We start from the raw sequence: 27,986 nt of genomic DNA on the forward strand, positions 1-27,986 counted from the left end.
CCCTGTAGTGATAGAGGCAACAGGAGTTGTCTCCAGTGTGTGAGACAAAGAAATTAAGGAATAACCCTAGAGTTTGGGCTTCAGTGATAAGTGTAGTCCAAGAGAGGTATAGAGCTCTTTGCGGGGGTTGGCGATGGCTTAGGAAGGGGAATCGAGAGTTTGGCTTTGTACATGGTATATTTGGCATGCCTATTAAAATGCCAAATTCAATTCAATGAAGTAGCAATGATATATGAGTTTAAAGAATGGAATATATACTATCAGGGCTGAAGATATAAATTAGAGGGTCATCATAAATAGATGGCATTCGAGACTGTTTAGAGCTATCTCCAAGTGAGGTTATCAAAGGGTAACAGAATTCTAAAGACAGCAATAAAGGGAAGTTAAAAAGAAATAAAAGACACGGGAAAAACTCAGAGAACTAGGAAAAGAAGAAATTTAAGAAAGATGCCAATATTGTGTTGGTAAGGATGCTTTCACTGCAAGTAACAGAAAACCCAACTTTTTTTTAACATTTCCTACGTTGTATATTCAGCATTAGGTCGTTATAGGGTTAATTAATTAAAGAAGATATTTTCTTTGTCTTCTGGCATTATCAGTGTGTTGACTTTTAACTTTAGGCTTGTCTCTCATAGTCACAAGATGGCTGCAGTAGCTCCATGTATTGTGTCTTCACATAATAATACAGAGAAGCAAGCCAAGGAACTGATCCCTGTCTTGTGTTCTTGTTTTAAGAGGAATACTTTTACAGAAATTCCCCAGTAGGTTTTCCCACATGTCTTATCTACAGTCAGTTCATGTTTCCCATAGGGTCTACCATGATAGTTAAACACATTTGAGAGAAACGAATACATTTAACCGGGTTATATATATATGGAACTTGCCTCACAATGCAACTTCATTCCTGTGGTATGGACTATTAATTCAAATAATACTATATAATAAGAAATAATCATGTTTACCAAGTATTTATAAAGGCCTCTCCAATTTAAAATATTGTCCAATTTAGTGAGTGTGTGAGTGTGTGTGTGTGTGTGTGTGTGTGTGTGTGTGTGTTAAAGAAAAACAAAATTTAAATATTATTTTGGGGAGGTGAATTAAATTACTTTTACCTTCTCTTCCAATCTTCCAATTCTATGATTGAATATTTCTAAAAATTGAAGAATTTATCTGTGTGATTGTGACCTATTTTCTGTGAAGCAACAACATGCCTTAAAGGGTCTTAGTCAACTCTACAGGAATTATATTTGTCTAATTTCTACAGCAAATCATTATTTATTGTTCTTGTATATTGAACCTACCTAGATCCCAAGATTATTTTCATTTCAGTTGGACCACCACACTAGGGTTGTTGCTTTATTCAGGGAGAAAAGTCTTAATTTACATTCATCTACAATTACAACATCATGCAGACTATAGGGTAACTCTGGGAGGAACTTCCATAAAAAATGCTAATGAAAGGCCCATGTTGTAATTTTGAAGAATTATTTAATTACTGCCTTTCCGTAATTATTACCACTTATGAATGAGTATCTTTGAGAGTAAACATCCACCTGATTGACTTATTATTTATTGTTGCAATCTTTGAGTCTGGTAATATAAACGATTGAAATTGGAAGATTCTTTGTTGCTTTCAGTTTTATATCCCACATATGCGTGAAGTCACATGGTTCTCAACTTTTTCTGTCTGACTTAGTTCACTTAGCATGATAATCTCCAGATCCATCCGTGTTGTCGCAAATGGCAGCAACAAAGGAACAAGACAAATAAAGAAACAAAATCTCATAGACACAGACAACAGTTTGGTTACCAGAGGGTAAGCGGAGAGGGAGGGATGGTAGAAGAGGGTTAAGGGGGTCAAACATATGGTGATGGAAAGAGAACTGACTCTGGGTGGTGAGCACACAATGTGATATATAGATGATATATTATAGAACGGTACACTTGAAAGCTATGTAATTTTACTAACCATTGTTACCCTAATAAATTTAATTTTAAAAAAGGAAATTGCAAGATCAAGAAATTAAAGAGACAGATGGATTTGTGTTCTATTTAACGTCATAATGATGGTTATTCAGTTAAGAAAGCACTGTTTTTGAAGAGTCTCCCCACTACCTACCTGCATGTCAGTAGGCCATTGATGATTAAAATCCAAAAAAGGGGTCAAATACATGGTGACAGAAAGAGGACTCTTGGTGATGAACATACAATGCAAAACATAGATGGTGTATTATAGAAATGACACTTGAAACCTATATAATTTTACTAACCAATGACACCCCAATAAATTTAGTAAATAAAAATAAAATAAAATATGTAATAAAGTTAAGCCTGGAAGAAGGCAGGAATAAAGCTTATTGACTGCTTTCTGTGAGGCAGGATCTGTGCTATTTTATTTCATTCAATGCCTTTAACCATCAGTTTTAGTTACTACCATTTTATAGAGGGGGGAAATGAGGACCATAAAGGGTGATTTTTTTCAAAGTTGCATAGCTTTGGATAGTGTGTGCATCAAAGTTCAGATTTGAATCTAGGTTTGCCAGTCGCTGACCACAAAGCCCAAGTTTCCTCCACGACACAATTGTATAGAAGAAACAGAACAAATGTAAAGTATGTCTGAAGACACCATCCACTGGCGTTGTGTAATGCCAGAACCAGAAAATGATGTAACCAAGTATTGTCTACCTTTCCATGTCATGTCCTGCTCCTTTCCTGTCTCCCCCTGGGCTTCAGCTGACTTAACCTTCTCACTGTTCCCTCTACCTGGAATGCTCATCCCTTTATTCTCTACCTGACTTACTCCTTATCCTTCAAGTCTCAATGTATTTGTCATTTTCAGGAAATTGGGGAGCTTCCCTGAAACTTTCAGGTCCTTCTATTGTAAGTTTAATAGGCCTATACTTTTCTTTCATTGAACATATTATAATTGCAGTCATATTAAACAACTCAAGTTATCAATTGTTTTAGTCACAAATTACAAGATCTAAAAGGCAGGGACCACGTCACTTATATATGACAGTATTTTTTAGCACCTAGCACAATACCTAATACATAGTTGATACTCAATCATGGAGGGATGTATACATAGATAACTTAATAACTCTCTGAATATCTTACTCAGATAGGATATTTTAAAATGTCAATGTATTAAATATTTTTTCCAATGTCCTATAGCCTAGATTATAGAATTTTGAGAAATGCTTTATACTTATAGAATAATTAATCAATCATAGAAAATATTGGTTAAATGAATGCATATTCAGGCAAGCTTTGTAAGTCAATTGGAACTTGCAAAGTGGCCTACTCTTTTGAACCATTTAAGGACATATCAATGGTTTCATGGTACCAGTTTAAAGCAAACAGTTGAAAACATTTAATGTTTTTCTTAAAAAAGCAAATTGTGGCTAAGTGATAATCTGTAAATTCAAGATGTGGAAATGTGGCTCTTATTTTTGACACTGATTGTGAAACACCACTATTAGAGAATTTTGTGTGTGTGGAATTATCTAAAATAGTATTTTTAATTTTTTTAAGCAAAGTCAACTTTCGTCATGTATGAAAAATTAATGTGCCATAGGAGATGTGTTACTTGGCTGTCTAATGAGCAATTAATTTCAAATAAAACTGTGAAGATTAATGGGTTCACTTTGGGAAAAATAGCACTCAAGTTGAAATAGAGATATTTGAGGCAACTTAATCTGTTCACTTGGGAGTAAAATTTTGAAAATGCAGTTTCTAAACTTAAGGTTATTTCTGAAAGATACAGTCCTCAATGTCGTTCACCTTAATAAAGGGTAATTTAAGTTACATTAGGAAGTATTTGTTTTTAAAGATTCACAATATTAATTTTTGGTCATGTGGGAGGGTATATTATTTTGATGTGATAGCCCAACATGTAGAATATTAATCATTTAAAAAACAAATTCTCCTTATGGATTGTTATAGTTCCGTTTTCTTTTCTATCACATTTATATGCCTGATGGACTTTATTACATGCTTTCTCCATTGCATTGTAGTTATATGCACACCTGCCTACCACATTGGAACATGGGCTCCTCTAGCCAGCAAGACATTTTATTCATCTTAGTTACTTCCAACACCTTGCCTAATGTCTGATACACAATCATTATTCGTAAGTTTTTGGGGGAGGATGAAAGGAAGGATTCTAGGAATAGACTTAAGATCATCTTAAAATGTTTAATATGAGTCAAGGGATACATGTATTTCAGACTCTTCTAAAATAAGAAGATTGTTTGATCAATACAATCAAGTCTGTCATTGGGTTACAGAAAAATCAGAATGATTCTTTAGGTTTTGGTTTGCTAACATTTTCATTTTGTTTTGACATTTGTACACAGTTAAGTCTGTATTAGATCAAATTATGTTTCTATGGAGAAATTTTTGTTAAGGAAAAGTACCTCTTTTTCTCTACATAATAGTCAGAGATGATTTTTTAACCACTGATTAAAGGTACTTAAATAAAACGTCAGTATTAATAAGAACATCTGCTACCCCTCAAAAAAATCTACAATATGATATTAATAAAAACAGACCATGTTATATTTTAACATATTACAGGTTGAATCTTGTTCTAATTTTTCATAAAAATTCTTGTTTCATAAATTGCATGAATCCAAAAAACATGACAATGAATTTCATGTGGACATTACTTGGTATTATTGAATGACTGCATGATTTTTACCAACAAGCAGTAAATACTTAATTCATCATATCAAGTCTGTAATAAGCTGTTCACATCATGGAAATGCCAAAACCTCGTTAGCCATAACTCTGATTACCTCTGCATACTATTTCGGTGAGAAACTTTATAGTATTTGAAACCAAACTATACTTATTACTAAATTATCTAACAAAGATGATTCGTTTGCTTATCTGTTTTTACTTTCGTGTTTAAATAAGTTTAGACTTTTAAAGTTGCAAAAATTGTATAAAAAGTATGGAGTACCCATATGTTAACATCTTACAGAAGCATAGAGCAATTATCAAACCTAAACCTTAGTATAACATTATTAAGTAAATTATAGAAATTTTTGGATTTTACCTGTTTTGCCAATAATGTCCTTTTTCTGGTCCAGGCTTCCCGATTTTATTTTGTCATCATGTCTCCTCAATTTGTGAGTTACTTTTTCCTTGCTTTTCATGACCGTGACACTTTTGAAGAGTACGATGCATTTGTTTTGTAGATTATCTCTCAATGTGGATTTGTCCAATACTTTTTTCATGATTAGATTGAGTTATGCATTACTAGAAAGGCTACCAATTTTGGTATGGTTATTGCTCATATTAATGAATAAATAAAATACTCTATAAAAGTATTTTCTAGCTGTGTAATGACCTCAGTTATTGCTGAATAATCGCTAGTCATAGCATATATATAAATATATACATATGTGTGTATATATATATATATGTGTATATATATATATACATATATATATATACACATATATATATATATCTGTGAAAATCTTAATGCGCCAATTACTGATTTTTTTTTAATCCAACTTGGAAATCTCTTGGCTATGAAAGTATAATTGGACTGGTGATCTTGCATATCTCAAACATTTTTAAACATTGTTTTTGCGTTTTTTAATTTAGTAGCATGTTTTAAATTCCTGGCAATTAAAATCTGTATGTGTATACTTAGGGCAAAAAATAAAAAATATAAATTTAGAAATGTCTCTTCTCCTTGTATACATATGGTGAAAGTAGAAGTTTATATGTATTGTCTTTAAATATTAGCACATTCTGAATTTTGAAATGTTATATTTAGTGAATAGTCGATAATTTATGCAAAAATGTTTACTAAAGAATCTCTTTAAATATTGTATTTTTGTGTGCCGTAAACTTTTAATTAATATATATTAGACATATGCTGTCCTCATTTGCAAATATATTTCTGTGGGCCCATTCTGGAATTTGAGGGGTTTTGGTTTTGGTTTTCTTGTTTTCTATAATCAGTGCTGACCACACACCAACTTACCAACCTAAATACTTCAAAAGCAACTCATATCTTTAAAACTAAAAATGTTATAAATGAAGGAAAGTTATTAATGTGGGGCCTCTAATGTAGATTTCTATGCTTATTTCCCAAATATTAGAAGACTACTAGAGAAAGAGAGGTTTTTTTGTTTGTTTTTTAAGATCATAAGCTCCTCAAGGGTTATGAAACATATTCATCATATAAGAACTCACCTGTCAGAAGAAGAAAAAAGTATGGTGGTATTCTTAGCCTCCAGCAAGTTAGCACCATATCTTAAGTACCTGAAAATTCACATTATGAAAGTTGTGCTTTTTTTTCATGTTTCGGGGAAGGTTATAAACTTAGGGAATTGGGTTTAGGCTCATTTAGAGTCTACCCTAACTCACACATACTGTCCATCATTCATTTTATTTCCTTTTTTTATCCCACTTATTTTGCTAGACTCTCACCTTCCACTCACTGATCTTCATTTCCTCCGCTATAAATAAATATGCCTTCCTTAGATAACTGTGCAAATCCTTAGGGTCTTTCTTCCCAGGTCAGAGAGATTCCTTCTTGATACCAAATCATACCTGGGAAATCCAAATCTTATTTTTTTTTTAATTTATTGGGGTGACAATTGTTAGTAAAATTACATAGATTTCAGGTGTACAATTCTGTATTACATCATCTATAAATCCCATTGTGTGTTCACCACCCAGAGTCAGTTCTCCTTCCATCACCATATATTTGATCCCCCTTACCCTCATCTCCCACCCCCCACCCCCCTTACCCTCTGGTAACCACTAAATTATTGTCTATGTCTATGAGTTTCTGTTTCTCATTTGTCTGTCTTGTTCTTTTGTTGTTTTTGGTTTATATACCACATATCAGTGAAATCACATGGTTCTCTGCTTTTTCTGTATGACTTATTTCGCTCAGCATTACACTCTCAAGATCCATCCATGTTGTCACAAATGTTCCTATATCATCTTTTCTTACTGCCGAATAGTATTCCATTGTGTATATATACCACAACTTCTTTATTCATTCATCTATCGAAGGACATTTTGGTTGTTTCCATGTCTTGGCTACCGTAAACAAAGCTGCAATGAACATTGGAGCACACGTGTCTTTATGTATAAATGTTTTCAGATTTTTTGGGTAGATACCCAGGAGAGGGATTGCTGGGTCATATGGCAATTCTATTTGTAATTTTTTGAGGAACCTCCACACTGCCTTCCGTAATGGCTGCACCAGTCTGCATTCCCACCAACAGTGTATGAGGGTTCCTTTTTCTCCACAACCTCTCCAACATTTGTTACTACTTGTCTTGTTGATGATAGCCATTCTTAGTGGGGTGAGGTGATATCTCATTGTGGTTTTTATTTGCATTTTTCTGATGATTAGTGATGTTGAGCATTTTTCATATGTCTATTTGCCATTTGTATGTCGTCTTTGGAGAAATGTCTCGTCAGGTCATCTGCCCATTTTTCAATTGGGTTGTTTGTTTTTTTGTGTTGAGTTTCATGAGTTCCTTGTATATTTTGGATATTAGCCCCTTATCGGAGGCACTGTTTGCAAAAATCTTCTCCCATTCAGTTGGTTGCCTCTTTATTTTGTCGATGGTTTCTTTTGTTGTACAGAAGCTTTTAAGTTTCATATAGTCCCATTCATTTATTTTAGCTTTTACTTCCCTTGCCTTTGGTGTCAAATTCATAAAATGCTCTTTGAACCCAAGGTCCATAAGTTTAGTATCTATGTTTTCTTCTCTGCAGTTTATTGTGTCTGGTCTTATGCTTAAGTCTTTGATCCATTTTGAATTAATTTTGGTACATGGTGACAGATAGCAGTTCAGTTTCATTCTTTTGCACGTGACTTTCCAATTCTTCCAGCACCATTTATTGAAGAGGCTGTCTTTGCTCCATTGTATGTTTTTGGCTTCTTTATCAAAAATTATCTGTCCATATTTATGTGGTTTTATTTCTCGGTTCTCAATTCTATTCCATTAGTCTATGTGTCTGTTTTCCTGCCAATACCATGCTGTTTTGATTATTGTAGCCCTGTAGTACAAGCTAAAGTCAGGGAGTGTGATACCTCCAGTATTGTTCTTTTTTCTTAAGATTACTTTGGCTATTCGGGGTCTTGTGGTTCCAAACAAATCTGATGATTTTTTGTTCTATTTCTTTTAAAAATGCCATTGGGATTTTGATGGGGATTGCATTAAATCTGTATATTGCTTTGGGTAATATGGCCATTTTAACTATGTTGATTCTTCCAATCCATGAGCACGGAATGTCTTTCCATTTCTTTGTGTCTTCTTCAATTTCTTTTAAAAATGTCTTATAGTTTTCAGCATATAGGTTTTTCACATCCTTGGTTAAGTTTATTCCTAGGTATTTTATTCTTTTTGCTGCAATTGCAAAAGGAATTGTTTTTTGTATTTATTTTTCTGAGATTTCATTGTTAGTATATAGGAATGCAATGGACTTTTGTACGTTGATTTTGTAGCCAGCAACTTTACCGTATTCGTTGATTGTTTCTAATAGCTTTTTGGTGGAGTCTTTAGGGTTTTCTATATATAGCATCATGTCATCTGCAAAGAGTGATAATTTAACTTCTTCATTCCCAATGATGCCTTTTATTTCTTTCTCTTGCCTAATTGTTCTGGCAAGGACTTCCAACACTATGTTGAAAAGCAAAGGTAATAGGGGACAGCCTTGTGGTGTTCCTGAACGTAGAGCAAAGGGCTTCAGTTTTTCACCATTAATTACGAGATTAGCTGAGGGTTTGTCATATATGGCCTATTATGTTAAGGTGTTTTCCTTCTATACCTATTTTATTAAATGTTTTAATCATAAATGGATGTTGTATCTTGTCAAATACTTTTTCTGCATCAATTGATATAATCATATGATTTTTGTCCTTTATTTTGTTTATGTGATGTATCACATTGATGGATTTGCGGATGTTGAACCATCCTTGTGCCCCGGGGATGAACCCTACTTGGTCGTAATTAATAATCTTTTTAATACATTGTTGTATTCGATTTGCTAGAATTTTGTTTAGGTTTTTTGCGTCTGTATTCATCAAAGATACTGGTCTGTAGGTTTCTTTTTTTGTGTTGTCCTTACCAGGTTTTGGTATCAGGGTAATGTTGGCCTCATAAAATGAGTTAGGGGGTACTGTCTCTTCTTCAATTTTTTGGAAGAGTTTGAGCAGGATTGGTATTGGATCCTCTTTGAAGGTTTGGTAGAATTCACTAGTGAAGCCGTCTGGTCCAGGACTTTTGCTTTTGGGAAGGTTTTGGATGACTGATTCAATTTCGTTATGGGTGATCGGTCTGTTTAGATTTTCCAGTTCTTCATGGTTCAGCCTAGGAAAGCTATATGTTTCTAAGAACTTGTCCATTTCTTCTAGGTTATTGAATTTGGTGGCATATAGTCCACCAAATTCAATAATATTCTTGCATATTATAATAATATTTTTCATAGTATTCTTGCATGATCCTTTATGTTTCTGTGGTGTCCGTGATAACTTCCCCTTTTTCCAAATCTTATTTTTAACTTCCCCATTTCCATGCTACTAAAAGGCACCACAAAGAAGTAAAAAGTGACAAGAAGTAAAGACTTAGAAAAGCAAAGCTACTCTACTAGATCTGCTCCAGAATCACAAATTGGAGAGATAAGTGATTGCTCAACAAATGAAATAGAATTATTCATGTATTCTCATACATGGAATTCGAAATTCATTATTGCCCTTTTATCTATCTTAGTTGCTATTAAAATAAAGGATATGATTTTATAATATTAAACAAAGGGAGATTTCTTTGATTAGCTGTCTTTTATTTGAATCAGTAAGTAGAAAAAAAAAGGGAGAAATTTATAAAATAGCTCCATTCTGTTTAATGACATACATGTTTGAGCTAGGTTTACTGAGAACCTCCCTAGTTACTTTAATTTTACAATATAGCCCTAGACTTTCTAATTAAATATGCAACTTCTGTCATAAGAAAAAACCTCTTATGCTTTTTACAGTAAATTTAATTAAGCATTTCTTGTAAGTTCATTTCAGTGTCTATCATGGCCCACTAAAGTTGGAATTCAGTCGTAAAATGGTAGATTAATTGCCTTTTGTATTAAATGAAATAAGAATCTCAAATATGCAAAGTCAGGAAATTTAATTGTGGTATTCAATTGCTTATTCAGTGCATTGGAAAACTGAATGCAGAAGTACAGAAAAAAGGGCCAAAGGTTGTTTAATGTAGCACATCACACACATTTTGCACTTTACTTAATGATCCAAGTATTTATTACTATGAAGTAAATGCACCATTTAAAGAATTATGGTGGAATTGTAAAACGTTAAAAACTCTAATTAATTTTAGTCTGAAGCATGCAGTGTGCTCATTTTGCCTAAAACATTTTCATTATCATCAGTATTTTTCCAGTTATTAAGATAAATTTTTCCTCATTGTGCAGCAGCAGCATATTTTCTGTATTAAAAGCACAGTCTTAAATGCTGTTGAGAGTTATATCTGGTATGTGTTTTAACTGAATAAAAAGGTTTTTGACCACAGATTGGAACAATATATATTGCTTTTCGACATTTGTTCTATAACTAATAGACAAGGTTAAATGTGTCTACATATTTTTCACCAGAAACTATATAGATATAGATATAAATACATTTAAAAAGGGCATTATTAAAGCCTATAGATGATTTTGACTGCTTATTTGAATCTAATTACAATAATTCTTCCTTCTCTGATTAGTCAATGGTATATTTAAAATCTAAAGAAAATATGGTAAGAAAATAGAAATAGTTTGTCAGTGCTTAGCTGCACCTTCTCACTTCATTTCACTCTGGTACCATCATGTGTCTTTGTTATGAACAGCAAATTCAGTGAAATAAAAACAACTGACATCATTCTCTTTGTCAACATAGACCCCCAATAGGGTTACTTATTTCTGGAAATAGTTTAAGTCACCAGATTATAAAGGGATTTATTAAAAGAAAGCTTATATTTTCTGATTGTGAAACTAATCCATACTCAGTGTAGAAAAAAAGAAAATACATGAAAGCACAGATGATAAAATAAAAAATTCACATAACCACTATGAACATTTAAGGTACTCAGGAAAGGAATTTTAAGTAAAACCATGAAAAGCAAACAATTTATTTTAGCTGCATATTTTCAGTGTAGGAGCTACAGGTGCCTTAGATTTTTTCCCCCACATACAATCTTTGAGCATATTTCACACTTACTTTGATTTAGAAAACTTTAATTAAGTAGCCATTTTCATTTTTATAATCTATTTTGAAATGATCTTGGACTTACAGAAAAGTTGCAAAAAGCCTACTAATAATCCACCTTTGCCCTTCATCCAGCTTCCTGTATTGTTACCATCTTCTGTAGCCAAAGTAAATTATTGAAACCAGGAAATTAACATTAAGACAATACTATCAACTATTGCGTGAACCAATACTCAAATTTTGCCAGTTTTCCCACTAAAGTCCTTTTTATGTTCTAGGATCCCACATGGCGTTTAGTCATGATGTCCCCTTAGTTTCTTCCAATCTGTGATAGTCCGAGCTTTTTCTGTCTTTCATGACCTTGACACTTTTGAAGACTACTGTTCAGTTATTTTGTAGTGTTTAAACTGATGTTTTCTCATGATGAGACTGAGGTTGTGCATTATCGGGAAGGCGACCACAGACCAGAGTCTGTGTGCTGTTTTTAGTGCATCATACCAAAGGGTTAGTGTTAATAGGTATCACTGGTGATGTTAACCTTTATCACTTGATTAAGGTTATGTTCTGTCTAAGTCGTCTTCAAAGATACAAAGAAACAATAAGGAAAGTTGTCACTTTGTGTAATTCTACCTTTAAAAGAAATTTAAAACTTGGCAGTCTACAGGATAAATACACAGTTATCTATACTTGTAGACTGTAATTTAAATCTAAATATTACTTGAGCAGTAGAAATTTCAGCTCTAAAATAATTGGCATTTGTTTGGAGTTGGTTACCTCCTAAGAGAAAGGAAAAGCAGATCAATAGCTTTATTAATTCACATCAATTCTTTGAACTATTATGAGAACTAAGTGACATTTGTAAATAAAGAAAAATAGAAGGCATCTTTATTGCAAATTGATGGTGCAAACTGAGTAACATTTAAACAAAATCTTGCAAGTTTTGTTCAATGGTAAGAAGGATTGAGTTTAACTTAAAATGGCAGTGTTTTTACTTATTTCTCTATTAGAATAGTCTTTTAGTCTCATATTGCCAACTGGAGCATTAAACCATAATTACATGGGACATGCCTAGAAATTACATTCTCCTCACTACAACAATGTTGTCAGTGTAAAAAGAGCAAGAAGACTAAGGAACCACATTTAGGTATTTGACATTATGAACGTTATTGTTATATGAGTGCATATTCTTGAAATTCCACATGTAACTAGCAATCGACATGTTTTCTGGAGTATGAATTAACAAGCTTAAACATTAAGAGGTAAATCTGTCTACTTTCCAGTAGCCCCAAAGGGTACATTTTCTTGCTGGCTGCTCAGAACACTTCACGAAACAAATGTCAAACTTGTCAGGGCTGTCACTAAGAAAATGATCCGTGTGGCAAGGGTCTTTCACTGGGAAACAAACAGATGTCTTATCTCAGCAAAGAATTGACAAAAAAAAAAAAAAAACCCTGCCACCTATCAGAAGAAAATTTTGCCTGCCTTTAATATTGAGTAGTGAAGAAATACTTTGGGGGGGAAAAAAAATTCCTTTCTTTGCATTTCCATTCTTTATGCAGTCATTTGTCAATGATACTTGATTTGCTTCCTGAGCTATTGTAATGATTTTATTAATCTTGAACTGCACATAAAATTCTTACAAAAATTGATCTGCAATGTTAGAAACACAAATTAGCACTTCCAAAAAAAAAAAAAGTCAAAACAACCTCTAAAATCCTTTTTAGAGCTTTCTTGTCTCTAATTCCAGTGCTTTTATTTCTAATAATAAAATCTATTAGTGTTATTTTGATTATTTTGATGATATTATACTATAGCAATTCTGATGGTTATTCTTTTGCAGTTAGGATTAAATGCCTCTCCACCCCTCCATGATTCTTTTCTACATCCCGATCACAGCTATCCTTGTACAAGGAAGAAACAGATTGGATCTTATTACTTACACAATGGTTTAAAGGCATAGAAAGGCAAGATATTTTAAGACATGTCTTCAGCATAAAGGAAAGTGCGAAACAGTTTTTGGACCTGTGCTGAACAGGAGGCAATGTTACAAAAGACATGCATATGTAAACCTTTCTTTATTACTAAGAAAAATTCAACAATAAAACGACAGGGATTATATGAAGAATGTTAGTTAAATATGAAAGTAAAGCATAGAGATACTTCCTAGCCCTCAGTATCATTATTAAGCGTTTACATTTCTCTTTTAACTTAAAACATCATTGAAGGTTGCTAGGAAAACTGAATAACCAAGCTTGTTAAACCAGTAAGTCATGTTGGTGTGGGAAGTTAGACTTTCCACATGATAAAAGCTCCATTCTTGTACATATTAAAGGATATGAGCTTGATAATGGCTGTCTTGTCTGATATTGCTTCAGACAGTTTAGCTTATTTCTGTTTTCAGTACTGTTCTAGTAAGTTCCGATTGCTAGAAGTGTGACTACTGCATAAGCAAGGATATTGTGGTTTTCTGAATTACGTATTAGCTTAGGTATACCTCTCTTTTACTCATTTTTTGCGCCACTGTTTCACATAGTTCAGAAAACATTTACTGGACTCCAACTATGTACTGAATGTGTGCCCTGTTCGATGGTAGAATGTAAGACAAAAGGTAGCCCTGCCTTGGGGAACATATAGACAAATTCAATGCTACCTAACAAAAATCTCTTGCCACCTTTACATGCTGATTTCACACTTTCTGTCAGTGTGTCGCCTGAAGAAGGCAGTGGAAAGGGTAGAATAAGATTTGCTTTTTTATTAGGATGTCATTAAAATGTAATCTTTAGAAACTCTTGTCTAAAGTGGAAACTACCTGTTCGTGAATAGATTTTCAAGAGTTAAACATAATATCTCTGTTCAGTAGAGAGAAGTTGAAAAAAATATGAAATAAAATGCAGTGGATTTTATGCTTAGAAAAATATATTAAAATTACATTGCCAAAATGATATTCGAAACACCATCCCCTGTATCTCACATATCTATAATGACTCAGGTTTGTTGACAATATAATTTCTCTACTTTCCTGGTGTGTTGACAAAGACTAAATCACAGATGCTGTTGAATTTAGAGACACAGTTTATAAAGGAAGCTTTCTCCATCTTAATTTTTACAGGCAAAGGTGTGGTTTTTCATGGGGAAAAAAAATGATTTGCATTTGTTTATAAAGTCAGTTTACTAAGCAGAGCTCAACAATTATTTAATTGAATTGAATTTGGTTTTATAAGATGTAGAGATACAGGGTGATGTGTTTGAAATAACTGCTATTATTACTCTTGTCTAGATATACTCAAGAAGTAGCTACTGCTGCTTTAATGAACTCAGAAAGAGTTTGGCAATGCTTTTAATTCAAAAAATAAAAATGAAAGATCTTGACATGTCATAAATATTAGGAACTGCTTTTGGGATATTGTTGAAGGAACAGGTATGATGAGATGGGTTTCAAATTGTAAGATGAAATACTTTTCCAGACTCTCATTATTTATACTTTGGAGGTTACCATTTAATACTGAAAACAAAATATACTTCATTCCTATGGAAGCAGACATTATGATATCACTTCATTTATTCACCATGTTCCACAGGAACCTGTTGTGAATTACAAGGCCACCACTTAGAAGGGAAACTGTAGACGGTTGTAAGCATTCTATAGCCTGACATGCCCATGTTTCCTGTTTTAGAGCTGACTGATCTTCAGATAACATATGGCGGTACCAGTAATTGGAAAATTGGCAGACCTGTCAAGGAAGCATGCTACTAGATGAGACAAAAAGGCCATGCAGGAGCACATACAGTGTCTTAGAAGTTAAATTTATTGCTTTTCATCAAACAGTGAAGTAAAAATATCTGATTCACCCCCTAACAAGGACACTTTTTAGTGGCAGGTGTTTTCAAAAGTAATATTTAGGTCGTTGATAAAATAAGTTGCTTTTAAAAATATAGTAATTTTTAGACGCTATGTAGTACAAAACAGCACCCACTATAAATATTTAAATGTTACATAATTTTACCATTTTGTTTATAGCCTTCCCTAGGATTACTGGAATCACAACAGTCAATTCTTGAGAGAAACAGAGTTAAAATGTATTAGGTATAGCTAATAAAATGCCCTACAGTTTATATTTTAATGTTTTCTAAAATTTATTTCACAGGAAGATGAAAATGAAGCTGAAAGAAAAAATATATCTCAGGAGCTCAGCATGGAACAGAAAAATCCAAAGAAATAAAGGATTTTCTGTAGTGTTTTGAAAAGTTTGCAACTTATGTAGTAGCAGATAAAATTTCTAATTGTAAAATGTTAAATTGTAAAATCTTAATTTGCAAAATGTTCTGAATAAAGTTGAAAATGAAATAGGAGCTTGCATTTGGAATTTGTATGTTTTTAGAGCAATTTAAACTTTTATATAAAAGTTAGACCTTTAAAATATATATATTTTTTAAATTCTTAACTGAAATTTGAGAATAGAGACAGAATTTTCTCTTACCTATAACCTAAGTGTTAGCACATCTGGATGACCTGAAACAAAACTCTGAAAGTTTTTTATCCCCTTGCTAGTCTGTATTGTCTTCTTCAAAGGCCTAACAGAATTGCAATTATTCATAGAAAGAAAAACCAGCACAGTTCAAAACTGAACAGGGAACATGTGTTCATGAAAATACTTAAAATCAACAAATGCCACAAGATGAAATGGCATTTTCTGATTTTTTTCAACTTGTATATTACATGATACTCCAGGATTGCAGGCAAAGACTAAAAAGAAATAATTTAACCTTTTCTGTGGCAGAAGTAGGGCCATGACTTTTAATTCATAAAATATTTACGAAGGTTATCTACTATGTGCTGGGCCCTACACTCTTTTCCTGGACATTTCAAGAACACGTCCCATCTGTGTGTTTGGCTTTAGGAATTTCCTAAAATTCCTTTGATCCCCATCTTTATCAGTCCCCAGTAACCAGCCATTTTACTTTCCCGGGTTCTAATACCCAACCTTTCATTTGCCAACTTTAGCAGGAGCAAAGAATCACCTTGGTATTTCCAGAGCCACATGTTTTTGAGATGTCTTTGTTTTGATTGTTTAAGGCAAGAGTTTCTCGAAATGAGAGGCAGAACTTGAGAAGGCTTATAAGAGAAGGTCAGCATACAGCTTCTTCCCTGTGAGAATGGAATCCCTGTACTTGCCCTAGAGCCATAGTTTTATCACATGCATCTGACAAGCTCTATAAAGGTATGACAGTGGGACATGCTGTCAGCAATGGTACAGTGGCTGAAATGGGAAAAAGTGCAGCTAAACAAGAGAGAAAATTCATTGCTATTTAAGCCTCCAATAATGCAACATAACTGGGTATCAGGAAAACAGTTATATCCCACAGACTGTACTCCCTCAAAGAATTAGGAGCAAAGACTTCGAGCCAAAGAAAAGTCAGAAATCAGGTCAGCGTCTGCATCAGGCTTTTGCAATAAGCAACTACAAAAATTAAGTTGACTTGTTCTCCTATTTTTTCTTTTTTTTTTTTTTTTTTTAAATAGACATCAATCTATTTCAAAAAGCCCATATTCACATAGATTGGAATTACATTAATGGTGTCACTTTTGAAAAGAAGCAATAAAACATTCATATCATAGCTGACACTTATTATATTTATTATGCTGCAGGTACTGTGCTAAATGCCATTGAGGGTGCATTAAGCCACTAATCATCCCAATTAACATACCAGATAGTTACCATTACCATTCCAATTTTACCAGTGATCCAGCTGAGGCTTTCTGACATGGGAAATAAGTTAACTCAGTGATTTTTCATTAGCTTTATGGCCATATTTTTCAGGAGATTGTTTGTTTAATTAGTATTGTGTTATCATCTCATCTCTTAATATTTTGATTTCTAAAATAAGTTTTTGAATAGGAGAGGCACAGTGACACTCAGCCACCCAGCCATCATTTTAAATATTTATATTTAAATGATACCTCTAAACACTCAACACCCCGGTTTTTCTTTCTAATTTTTTTTTTCAAAATACATACTCCTTGGTTTAGGACAGTGAGTAATAAAGTGGAGTCACTGTAAACTTCCTTTAGGGAAAAGTTACCATATGAGTTTCTCAAAGTTTTAAGGTCCATACATTTATATAAATCTTATTTTAATGCTGTAAGTTTGCTTACATTATGTGATTAAGCTAGTCGCTATTTGAATCAAATTATGCAGATTATATATTTTATATTGTATAGAATATTACCTATTAGCTCAGGCTGCCATAACAAAATACCCTAGGCTGGGTGGCTTAAACAATAAATTTTTTTTTTTCACAGTTGTGGAGGCTGGCAGTCCCAGATCAAGGTCCAGCAGGTTCTGAGTTCTGACGAGCCCTCTCTTCCTGGCCTGCACATGGCGGCCTTACTGTACCCTCACATGGTCTTGCCTCAGTGAATGCATGCGGAAAGCAAGCAGGCAGCTCTCCAGTGGCTCTTCTGATAAGGACACTAATTTGTTTGGATTAAGACCCTAAACTTATGACCTCATTTAACCCTAATTACTTCCTTATTCAAGTACAGTCATACAGGGGTGGGGGTGTTAGAGCTTCAACCTATGATATGGGGTGCGGGTACATTCAGTCCCTAACACATTATTTAAATAGGTTCAAATACCTCTGTTATAACAACTCTGAGGTCCGTTAAGGAGCGCTAGAACAAAGTCCCAGTGAAAAGGCTATGGCAGTATGGATTACATTTAGGGTCCTTCGAAAAGTTAATTGGAATATGACCAAAAAAATTGATTTATAAAGAAGACAAGCCACTGCACAATTATATGTACCTGTTTTATCTCTATATCTCCATTAGCTCGTTTTCTGAACCATACTAAGTGTAACATTGCCACTATAAATCAGCCTGGAACTAACAATATAAAATATCTAAAAGACAAAATTCTTTTTTACCTCATGATTCCTATATAATTTCCACCCACTCAACTAACGTATATTCTCTTCATGTTAGTTATTGAGTTATAATTATTCACATCTTCAAAGAATTTAAAAGTAAAACAACTTTTAATCAGTTTTCTCTATCATACTTATGAATAGCATTTTAAAAAATGTATTCAGCATTCTCTTTCCTCGGGTCTATGGAACAAACAGCAGAACTAGGGAGAGGTCTTATGCTGTTCTCACATAGGCAGTGCTGGGCATTAAGATACCCAAATTCTTAAATTTATTCAGCAGAACTTTACTGGGACCTGCTATATGCCATGTACTATCTAGCATGGGGTATTCAGTAACAAACTCCCTCTACTGTCACAGTCTTGAAATTCTTAATACTTTTTAAATAAGGGACCCCGCAGTTTTGCATTGCACTCGGCCTGCTAATTACATAACAGGTACTACTAACAATGTATTGGTTTTACTCTTTAAATCAATTTTATTGGAGTATAATTTACATATAATTTACAAAATGTACCCATTTTAAATATGCAGTTCAATAAATTGTGACAAATGTATATATCTGCGTAGTCACCACTCCAAACTAGATATAAAGCATTTCCATCACTCCAAAAAGATTTATTGTGTAATTTTGTAATCACTCACACATACCTACTACATATAATAACCTTTCTTTCTTTCTTGATTCATTTTGCCTGTTCTAAAATTTCATACAAATGGACTCATTTTGTATGTGTTCTTTTGAGTCTGGTTTTCTTCACTCAACGTAATATTTTGAGATTCACACAGGTTATTGCATGAATCAGTAGTTTATTCCTTTTTATTGAATACTTTTCCATTGCATAAATATACCACAATTTTTGTATCCATTCACCTGTCGCTGGACATTTGAATAGACATTATACAAAAGAAGATAAACAGAGCCAGTAAGTAAATGTAAACATACCCATTTAGGTATAAGGAAAATGCAAATTAAAACCACAGTGAGTTACCACTGCAGATCCATTAAAATGTCTATAACTGTTTTCTGATCCAGCCACTAGCCACTTGTGGTTATTCGGCACTGGAAACATGACTAATCTGAACTGAGATGTGTTATAAGTATAACATACATATCAGATTTTGGTGACTTAACATGAAAAAGGATTTCATTAATAATTTTTTCTGATTACATGCTGAAATTATAATATTTGAATACTTTGGTTAAATAAAATATTACAATAAATTTCAACTATTTTCACATTTTTAACATGGTTCATAGAAAATTTGAAATTACATATGTGGTTCCCATTGTATTTCTACTGGACAGACATGGGCTATATTTTAAAGTCTGATGATGAAATGTTGGTGATGTTGTAAAACAACTAGATGTCATACAAAGGACTCAGCTAAGCCATGTCCAAACTCACGACCCATGGAAACTGAAATAAAAAAACGTGCATTGTTATGAGCTGCTAATTTTGTGATAATGTTTATGCGGTAATTGAAAACTAATAAAGCTATTACATAAGAGGTTGAGGATAGGTTGCTGCTGTTGGCAAGTTAGGCATTCAGCAGTAACCGAATTAATCTTCAAGAGTAAATATTCATGTCATTGAGTCCCTACATAGTTCTCATTCCTGCAGAATGGCCATTTTGTTCATGATCCTATTGAAAAAGCAATGATGTGGTTAATTAATGCAAGTGTAAAATGCTACGCCACTTTGGGAGAGATTTGGAAGTTTCATACCAAGTTAAATATGCTCATAATATATGGCTCAAAACTCTACTATATATTTTTACACCAAAGAAATGAAAATATGAGCCCACACAAAGATTTGTACATAGATATCTTTAATAACTTCACTTATAACAGCCAAAAACTAGAGGCATTTTTTTTTTCTTTTTAAGTAAGAGTCATACTTCATAATGGTTATTCTTTTCAAAAATCACTTGTCACACTAGGCTGTGTAGTATGGTTCACAAAATTAGTGTTCAAGCCTTGATTTTCTTTCAGGGAAATAGGATGCATTGTGCAATAGTATTTGTAACCACAGTATAAAAGTTAGAAATAATCACTATCTACAAAAGATGCCAATGAAAATTAAAAAATAAATTAACATCCCAAAAGTTCAACATTTAAAAAATAGTGTGATGTATTACTGAAAACATTTAATGTAGTTAAAGCTTTTTAATGATTCCATGTTCTGTTTTAATGATTTTTTAATGGCCTTTACAATTGAAAACACATTTAAACCCAATTAAAATATTTTAAATCATAACGGTATCTTCTGAACAATTTCTATCCATTTCCCTTTGGATTAGAAAGCTTAAGGGAGGAGGAAAGCAAGAAGTGTGCCCAGTTGCTCTAACTTCTAGGGTCCATGAATTGCTTTGCGTGTCAAGAGTCTGTGAACTTTGAGTTTCATTGCCACACACAACAATGCTTTTCCTAGGGCATAATAGTTTTTCATTTGTCACTTTCTGCTCATCCAGATGAAATGAGGTGAGTCTAGGTCATTTTGCTTATTTAATATTCTTTGGAAAGTGATAATTATATTCTTGTTGCACATTTTGTGTATTATGTTCTTTCTGTAAAACAATTGCTAATGCCTTTCCACTAAGCTTAAACAGTGGAAGACATTTAGTATATCCGTGTTGTCCTACATTCAATATAATTTGTCTTGATATTCCCAGATGCAACAAATGGTTGCTCTTTAAACTGAATGTATACCAAATAGAAAAAAAAAAGGCGAATGTCCCTACAACTGCATCTCTTACATGGCTATGTAAGATTTACCCCAAAGTCCATTGAGAAAGAAGAAATAATTTTAATTGTTGACAATGCCCCAGTGCCTTGCGTCCTGAGGCCTGCACACATTTCTCTTGACTGGGTGCTAACACTGTGTGGGACTGGTGCAAGTTATTCCTCCCGAGTGTAGGCTAAATGGCTAAATAGGATGCACTCTGAGTAGTGAAGGTTGATTAGAAACCTCCTCCATTTCACATTACCTCAAGAAAACAATTTTTACATAGTCATAAATGAGCACAATTCAGTCCCATCCCAGACTATCCTGAACAATGATAGCAGGTAATAAACGTCTCCCCATGGTGAATTCAATGTGGAGTCCATGGTTTTGTTATCTAAAGAGGAACTTAAGAGCGAACCACAACAGCAGGAAAACACATGCAACTACGGCATAATTCTGATTTGTTTCAGAAAAACTATTAATTTCCTTGTTACAAAGCCAAGTAAGAACAACCCTTTAAAACTGTTGAACCACGAAAGCCATTTTCCTTAAGGGTTTTAAACTTGGGAACAGACTCATGACATTTATAGCTTTAATGAGATATTCTTTGCCTGTAGCCAAGATGAGAGCTAGATCATTGGTTTCCCAGCAGGACACCCATGTATTCTTGTGTGCACTTGATATCATTAGGCTCATAATAACACAGCCAACATCACATTAACGTTTGAAAGGTTCACTGTTGTCTCTTAGTTTATGTCTTTCATTTACACCTACAGCATGCTAAATATCTCACCCTAGAAAATAAGATATACTCTACTTTTATTAATATTGTCAGTGGAATAAAAAAAAAAATACTATTTTCATAAGCATGTTTCAAGCCACAATCAACAGATATGGTTTCCAGAAAACAGTCGATAACTGAATCAGATGTTGTATGTGTACGTCTGAATATGATAACCTTCCTTATTGATACATAAGGAGCAGAAAATGTGGCTCTACGGTGCATGTCAGTTCCAACCATTACCATTTTTGATACTGAGTCTAATTCTAAAGGTGATGCAAGATTATTGTTGCTGTTAAAGATAATGAAGTCTCTCAGGATATTTCAATTTCAGGGCAATGAGAAAAGCAGCTTATTAAATAGTATCAGAAAGAGGTGCTAACCACTGTGGAATCTGTCATTGTATGCTTCATGATGAAATACCATATGCAAGACCTCTGAAGACAGTCAAACCTATTATTCGCAAAATGTCATTATTATTTTGACATTCTACAAAGAAATTCTGTGATTACAGAACCTAATTCTATAAGCTGTGTCCTTAAATTTGTGCCAATGCTTAAAGGTATTTTATCCATAAATTCACAATCCTGCTACTATTTATTATCATCAACAATAGCAGACACAAGAGAGTGGAGAGAAGAGTGTAATGAATCCCCACGTACTCATAACAGATTCAACAAGATTATTAAGGCTTTGCCACACCTGCTTTATCTATATATTTGTTGCCTTTCTTTCTTTCACCAAATTATCTTAAAGCAGATCACAGACTGCAGTGTTTTCTAACGCATATTGTGCTCCTTCCAACAATTCATTTCTGATTGGATATGATTAGTTTATACACATTTTTCTATGACAGAGGCACATTTTGTTTTGTTTTTTAATAATGTGAGATAGTCGATAGGTTAACATGGTAATGGACGATTGAACCACAGCGTATTCTGCCTTGTGCACCTCAGGTCACATTCTTAGTGAGATTCAAAAGAAGATATTTGCTTTGAACTTTTTTAGTGGTGATGAGGTAAGAAGCAGAAATGACACAGAATGTCAGTTCACATTTGCACCTTAGGCAGAAAACCAGAACTAATCAGAGATGCAAATCATAAAGGAGAAGACGGTTCAACCTCCAGAGCACTGCTGAGCCAAGACATCGCTCTGGACGCAAGTGGTATAGTCAGCAGTGCCTTCAAAAACGTATCTTGTTAGTAAAAATCAAATTAACAAAAGGAACATCTGTTCAGGATTACGATTCTTTCTAATTTTTTAGAGTGTATCTTTTTGGCAAGTATTGATTTGGGATTTGAAATTTTACATTTGATTATATCTAATTCTGGAAGTCAGGAATAGTTATGGAAAGGCTTTAGTAAACTATTTGTCTTCAGTTCCCTTAGACACACCTAATTTGTGAGTTCCTTCTTCCCTCGTACCAGCTCAGGTCTATCATTCCAGATGAATAAGTTCTGTTCAAGACCTTTCTTTCACACCTGCATCCTTCCCAGAATTCTCTAAAATCTAGCTCTGCTTCTGCCTTCCCTCAAACCCAGACTCTCTTTCCTATGGAGTTTCACATTCTGCTTTTAGTTATATCGCAAGAGAATAGCTGATCAGTATGGTGAATGAATTCTTTGTGTGTTAGTCAGGCTAGGCCACCCTCTGGAAGCAAACATCCCTGAAATCTCAGTGTCTTAAACTAGCAAAAGTTTACTCCTCACATCACTATCTGATGGGAATCAGGGTAGCTCTTGGCAGTTCTTGGAGAAGAACTGCCTCATGGTTGATTACGTTCCCTTTGCAACTTAGCCTTTTGTGTGTTCACCATGCAGGGGAGGGGAGGCAGGGAGGGAGAGGGAGGGAAGGAGGGAGGCAGGGAGGGAGGGAGAAAATCTGGTGGGAGAGACAAAAACAGACCTAAAAAATGGTCATGAATAAATGCTTCACTAGGAGTTGTTAAAGGGTGCTAGAGATCACATAAGGGAGCAGCTAAATAGGCCCAGAGGTGGAAAAACACTTCATAAATTTAATAATGGAGTACAGCTTTGAAGACATGAGTTTTCAAAGGTTGAAGAATATCCAGCACGTCTGGATCCAAGGAAATGCAGGGCAGGAAGTGAGAGGAGCCACCTCTGGGAAGACAGAATGAGGTTTTCTTATGAAAGGCCTTGGGCTTTGCTAAGGCACTTGGATTTAGTTCTGCAGAACTGACTATTTATTCAAGTCAAGAAGGAAGAGGGAACGGTGGTAATAGCTGTACACTATTATGAATACAATTAATGCCACTGAATTATATACTTTAAAATGGTATATTTTGTGTTATATATATTTTTACCACAGTTAAAAAAAATTAATAATGGAATGTACCAAATGCCATTGAATTGTACACTTTGAATTGACAAATTATAAGGTATGTGCATTATGTTTCAATAATGCTTTAAAAAAAAAAAGATTTAGCCTGAGAAAATAAAAAATCATGGGGAGCTTTTTAAAAAACTGACACTTGAGCCCCATCTAATGATCAAGTAAATCAGAATCTGTGGAGGTGGGCAAGGAATCCAGCAGCTTCGAAAGCACTCTGGGTGATCCTAATGTGTGGTCACGGTGTAGCATCACTTCCTAGGCAATAAGGATGCGGCAAAGAATTTCAATCAGGGGAATAACATGATCAGAATTGCATTTTTGGAACATATGTCCTTTGCTTTTCTACTCAGATCTTTCAGTGGCCACAAGAATGTGTACATGCACAGTAGTCCCCACTTATCCGTGCGGGGATATGTTCCAAGACCCCCAGTGGATGTCTGAAACCATGGATGGTACTGAACCCTATAAATGCATTATGTTTTCTTCCTATGCATACTTACCTATGATACAGTTTAATGTATAAATTAGTCACAGTAAGAGATTACAACAATAACTAATAACAAAATAGAACAATTAGAACAATATACTGTGATAAAAGTTAGGTGAACGTGAGCTCTCTCTCTGCAAATATCTTACTGTACTCTAGTCACCCTTCTTACGATGATGTGAGATGATAAAATGTCTTATTAAGTCAAGAATTTTTACCTTTTCACTCAAGGAAGTACTTTTATGCCTTATCTTTGGCATATTAAAATGGCCAGCATCACTATTCTGGCGCTTTGAGGCCATTATTAGGTAAAATAAGGGCTACGTGAACCCAAGCACTGTGAAACCATGACAAACAATCTGATGACCAATATGGTTACTAAGTGACTAACAGGTAGCATCTAGGCATCCACAGCATGGAGATGCTGGACCAAGGGATGATTCAGATCCCAGACGGGATGGAGCAGGACTGCATGAGATTCCATCCTGCTAGTCAGAGCAGCACACAATTTAAAACTTATGAATTACTTATGTCTGGAATTTTCCATTTAATATTTTCAGACCATGGTTGACCATGGGTACCTGAAACCGTGGAAAGTAAAACTGCAGATAAGGGAAGGCTACTGTAGAGACTTTATTCATAATAGCCCAAACCTGGAAACAACTGAAATGTCCTTCAACTGGCAAACTGGTAAACTCTGGTATATTCATACAATGGAACACTAGTCAGCAATAAAAAGCCTGCACCACCTTATCGCATATTAACTCTCGTTTTTCTGCTATTTCAGGCTCTGTTTGCCGAGGCAGAATCTGCTCTGTTTTCTTTGGGATTGTCCTCTGCCCAAAGAAAACAACCAAACTTTCCTATTAACCTTAGCAATGTCACTCTCCAGTTGTCACTCGAGTCACAAATCTCATTCATTTTGCCTTCACTTTTAAAAGTTACGATTTACATATCGTAAAATTCACAGTTTTAAAGTACAGTTCTGTGTGTTTTGACAAACCTTATGGTCATGTAACTACCACCACAATTAAGATAGAGAACAGTTCCATCACACTCTCAAATCCCCTGTGTCCCTTTACCTCCTACTGTCAATGTCTCCTCCTCACCCTCAACATCTGGCGGCCATTAGTCTGTTTTCTGTTTCTGTGGTTTTACTGTTTTTCAGAATATCATAAAAATGGGATAATACAGTATGTAGCTTTTTAAGTGGGGCTTCTTTCCCTTAAAATAGTTCATCCATGTTGTTTCATGGATCAGGAGTTCATTCCTTTTTATTACTGAGTAGCCGTCACTGTCTGGAGTTTGTATATCCAGTCACCAGTTGAGAGACATTCGAGAGGTTTCTAGGTTTTGGTGATTATAACTTAAGTTGCTGTAAACATCTGTGTACAGATCTTTGTGAGGACATAACCTTCATTTCTCCGGAATAAATGCCTAGGTGTGGGAATGCTGGGTCAGATGGTAAGTGTATATTTATTTAACTTTGTACGACGCTACCGAAGTGTTCACCAAAGTGACTAACATTTTACATTCCCACCCTCCTTAGGTGATGGCTATCGTTGCTTCACATCTTCACATTCTCACCAGCACTTGGTATTTTTTGTTTGGTTTTGCTTTGTTTTGATTTGTCTTTAGCCAGTCAAATTGGCATCTCATTGTGATTTAAATTTTCAATTCCTTAATGACTAATGATGTTGCACATCTTTCATGTGTCTATTTGCCATCTATAAATAATCTCTGCTAAAGTAGCTTTTGCCCATTTTTTTATGGGGTTGTTTGTTTGCCAATTGTTTTTTAATGTCCTGGTTGCCTTTCGTGAACTATGACTGAAGCAATCAGTTGTTCCTCCATTACAATAATCAAATTTTGTTTCTTCTATCATTAAATGTCATTCTAGGTCCTAGAATGTCATTCCAGTCTGGAACTCGTAGCATCCTCTTGTTAGATTCCTATTCCAGCCACCTATCTTTCCCCATTTGAGGCCGTTTCTCACAAAGCTGATGACGTCTCCAAACTTTCCTCCTCATGTAATAAAGCTTTCAGCTGTCTTGCATTGTCGCTTTTCTTCCTTCTGTTCTCCTAAATATCTATTGCACGACCGCTTTCTCCGCTTTCATGTTGAAGGCTTTCCTCAAATGTCTGCACATTCTTGACTGCCCACTCACACTTAAAGACTGGACACTATGTACGTGGGGCAGCACGTAGGCTGGTGAGCTTCACCCCAGGGGCTCGAATAGGAGAATCCTCCACAAGTAACCACCTCCGATTCTTTTTTATGAGGCTGTTCATTTCCTCTAGGAAGAATGCTACAGCCTCAATCCTGGAACTATGTGTCTCAGGGTGGTGTGCCAGGGGTGAGGGAGACAGGCCTCTAGTGGGGCTAAAGAGTCTCATGGCCCCACGTGTAAACTCACTCAACCTCCCTGTGGTCAGCAGGAGTCTCCCCTCTGTCCTAGGAGAACCTGTTGGCCCTCCATCTGGAAACTCTGGTTTACTTTTCGCAGTGAATGAACTTCCTTTCTTCAGCTGGAGGGATACTTATCTGACTATGCAGGTTGAGGAAGTGCAGTTAGATATCTGTTCCTCCTCCGTGTTGTTTTTGAGCTTCACTCTTTACTCCAGCCTTCTACCATGCCTATGGTTCCATTACTTGAGTTTTTATGGGATTTGAGACATATGCTGGTCTGAGTCCCATCCCCCTTAGCAAACACCTCGGCCTCAGCTTCTTTGCTCAGCTAAGACAGTTACCACTCATCATGCTCTTCCCATCGGTCCAAACTTTGACTTCATTTTTCTCCTTGCCCCTGTGATTACAAATCCCTTTGTTTCTTTACTGCAATTTGATTTGGTCTTAGAGAGGCAGCAGTGAGGAACACAGATTCAGTCTACTATGTTTAAAAGAAAAATCAGCCCTAATTTTTAAATCTAATTTTTCACAGGATTGTTGTGAAATTTCTTAGTCACATGCAGCTAGTTTGCAAAGAATAAAAATCCACTCAAGCCTGTTTATGTCAAAGGAGATTTGATGTGTGAATTCAGGGATAGCTCACAAAATCCAAGTGCCAGAAAGCCTCTGACAGGCTAGAATGGGGAACTAGAAAGTTTTCAAGAATCAAGGTAGTTAATTGGCAGCATTCTTCTCTGTAGTCTTCCACCTATTTTTCTCACCTAAAATTGGTTCCCTTCTCTCTCTCTCTGTAAATAACCTCTCTTTCTGATTACTCGTCAGCATAAGTTTTAAATGAATCATAACGAGCCCCTGATCTAACTCAAGAAACTTCTACTAACAAATTCTAAAGTCTGAAATGAGGTGATCTGGTCCAGCTCTTGAGTCACATGTTTCTCCATATCCAATCAGCTTTGGGCAGAGTGGTAGGCTACAAATGCAGTGACAGTTAGGACCATTGGAAGGACACATTTCTCCTAGACAAGGGTCACTAAGGACACATTTTTCCCAGACCAGGGTGCTAC

At 34.8% G+C, this 27,986-nt stretch overlaps 1 protein-coding gene across 7 annotated transcripts in view; it reads left to right on the forward strand.

Moving 5' to 3' along the window:
• The window catches only part of PHF14 (PHD finger protein 14), a 174,376-nt gene that overhangs the window by 143,362 nt on the left and 3,028 nt on the right, over nucleotides 1-27,986 (forward strand). For 3 of the 7 annotated variants that reach the window (XM_074340780.1, XM_074340772.1, XM_074340774.1), the window contains one exon: nucleotides 15,385-15,589. The exons of 2 other annotated variants lie outside the window; for them this stretch is intronic. In XM_074340780.1, coding sequence (XP_074196881.1) covers nucleotides 15,385-15,459 — 75 coding nt within the window. In that variant the 3' untranslated portion in view covers nucleotides 15,460-15,589. Of the gene's footprint in view, nucleotides 1-15,384; nucleotides 15,590-17,540; nucleotides 20,291-27,986 lie in introns of those variants that run through there. 2 more of the 7 variants (XM_074340773.1, XM_074340776.1) reach the window with 2 other exon arrangements.

This window comes from Rhinolophus sinicus, linkage group LG09, assembly GCF_036562045.2.
Source record: "Rhinolophus sinicus isolate RSC01 linkage group LG09, ASM3656204v1, whole genome shotgun sequence".
Taxonomy (NCBI): Eukaryota; Metazoa; Chordata; class Mammalia; order Chiroptera; family Rhinolophidae; genus Rhinolophus; species Rhinolophus sinicus.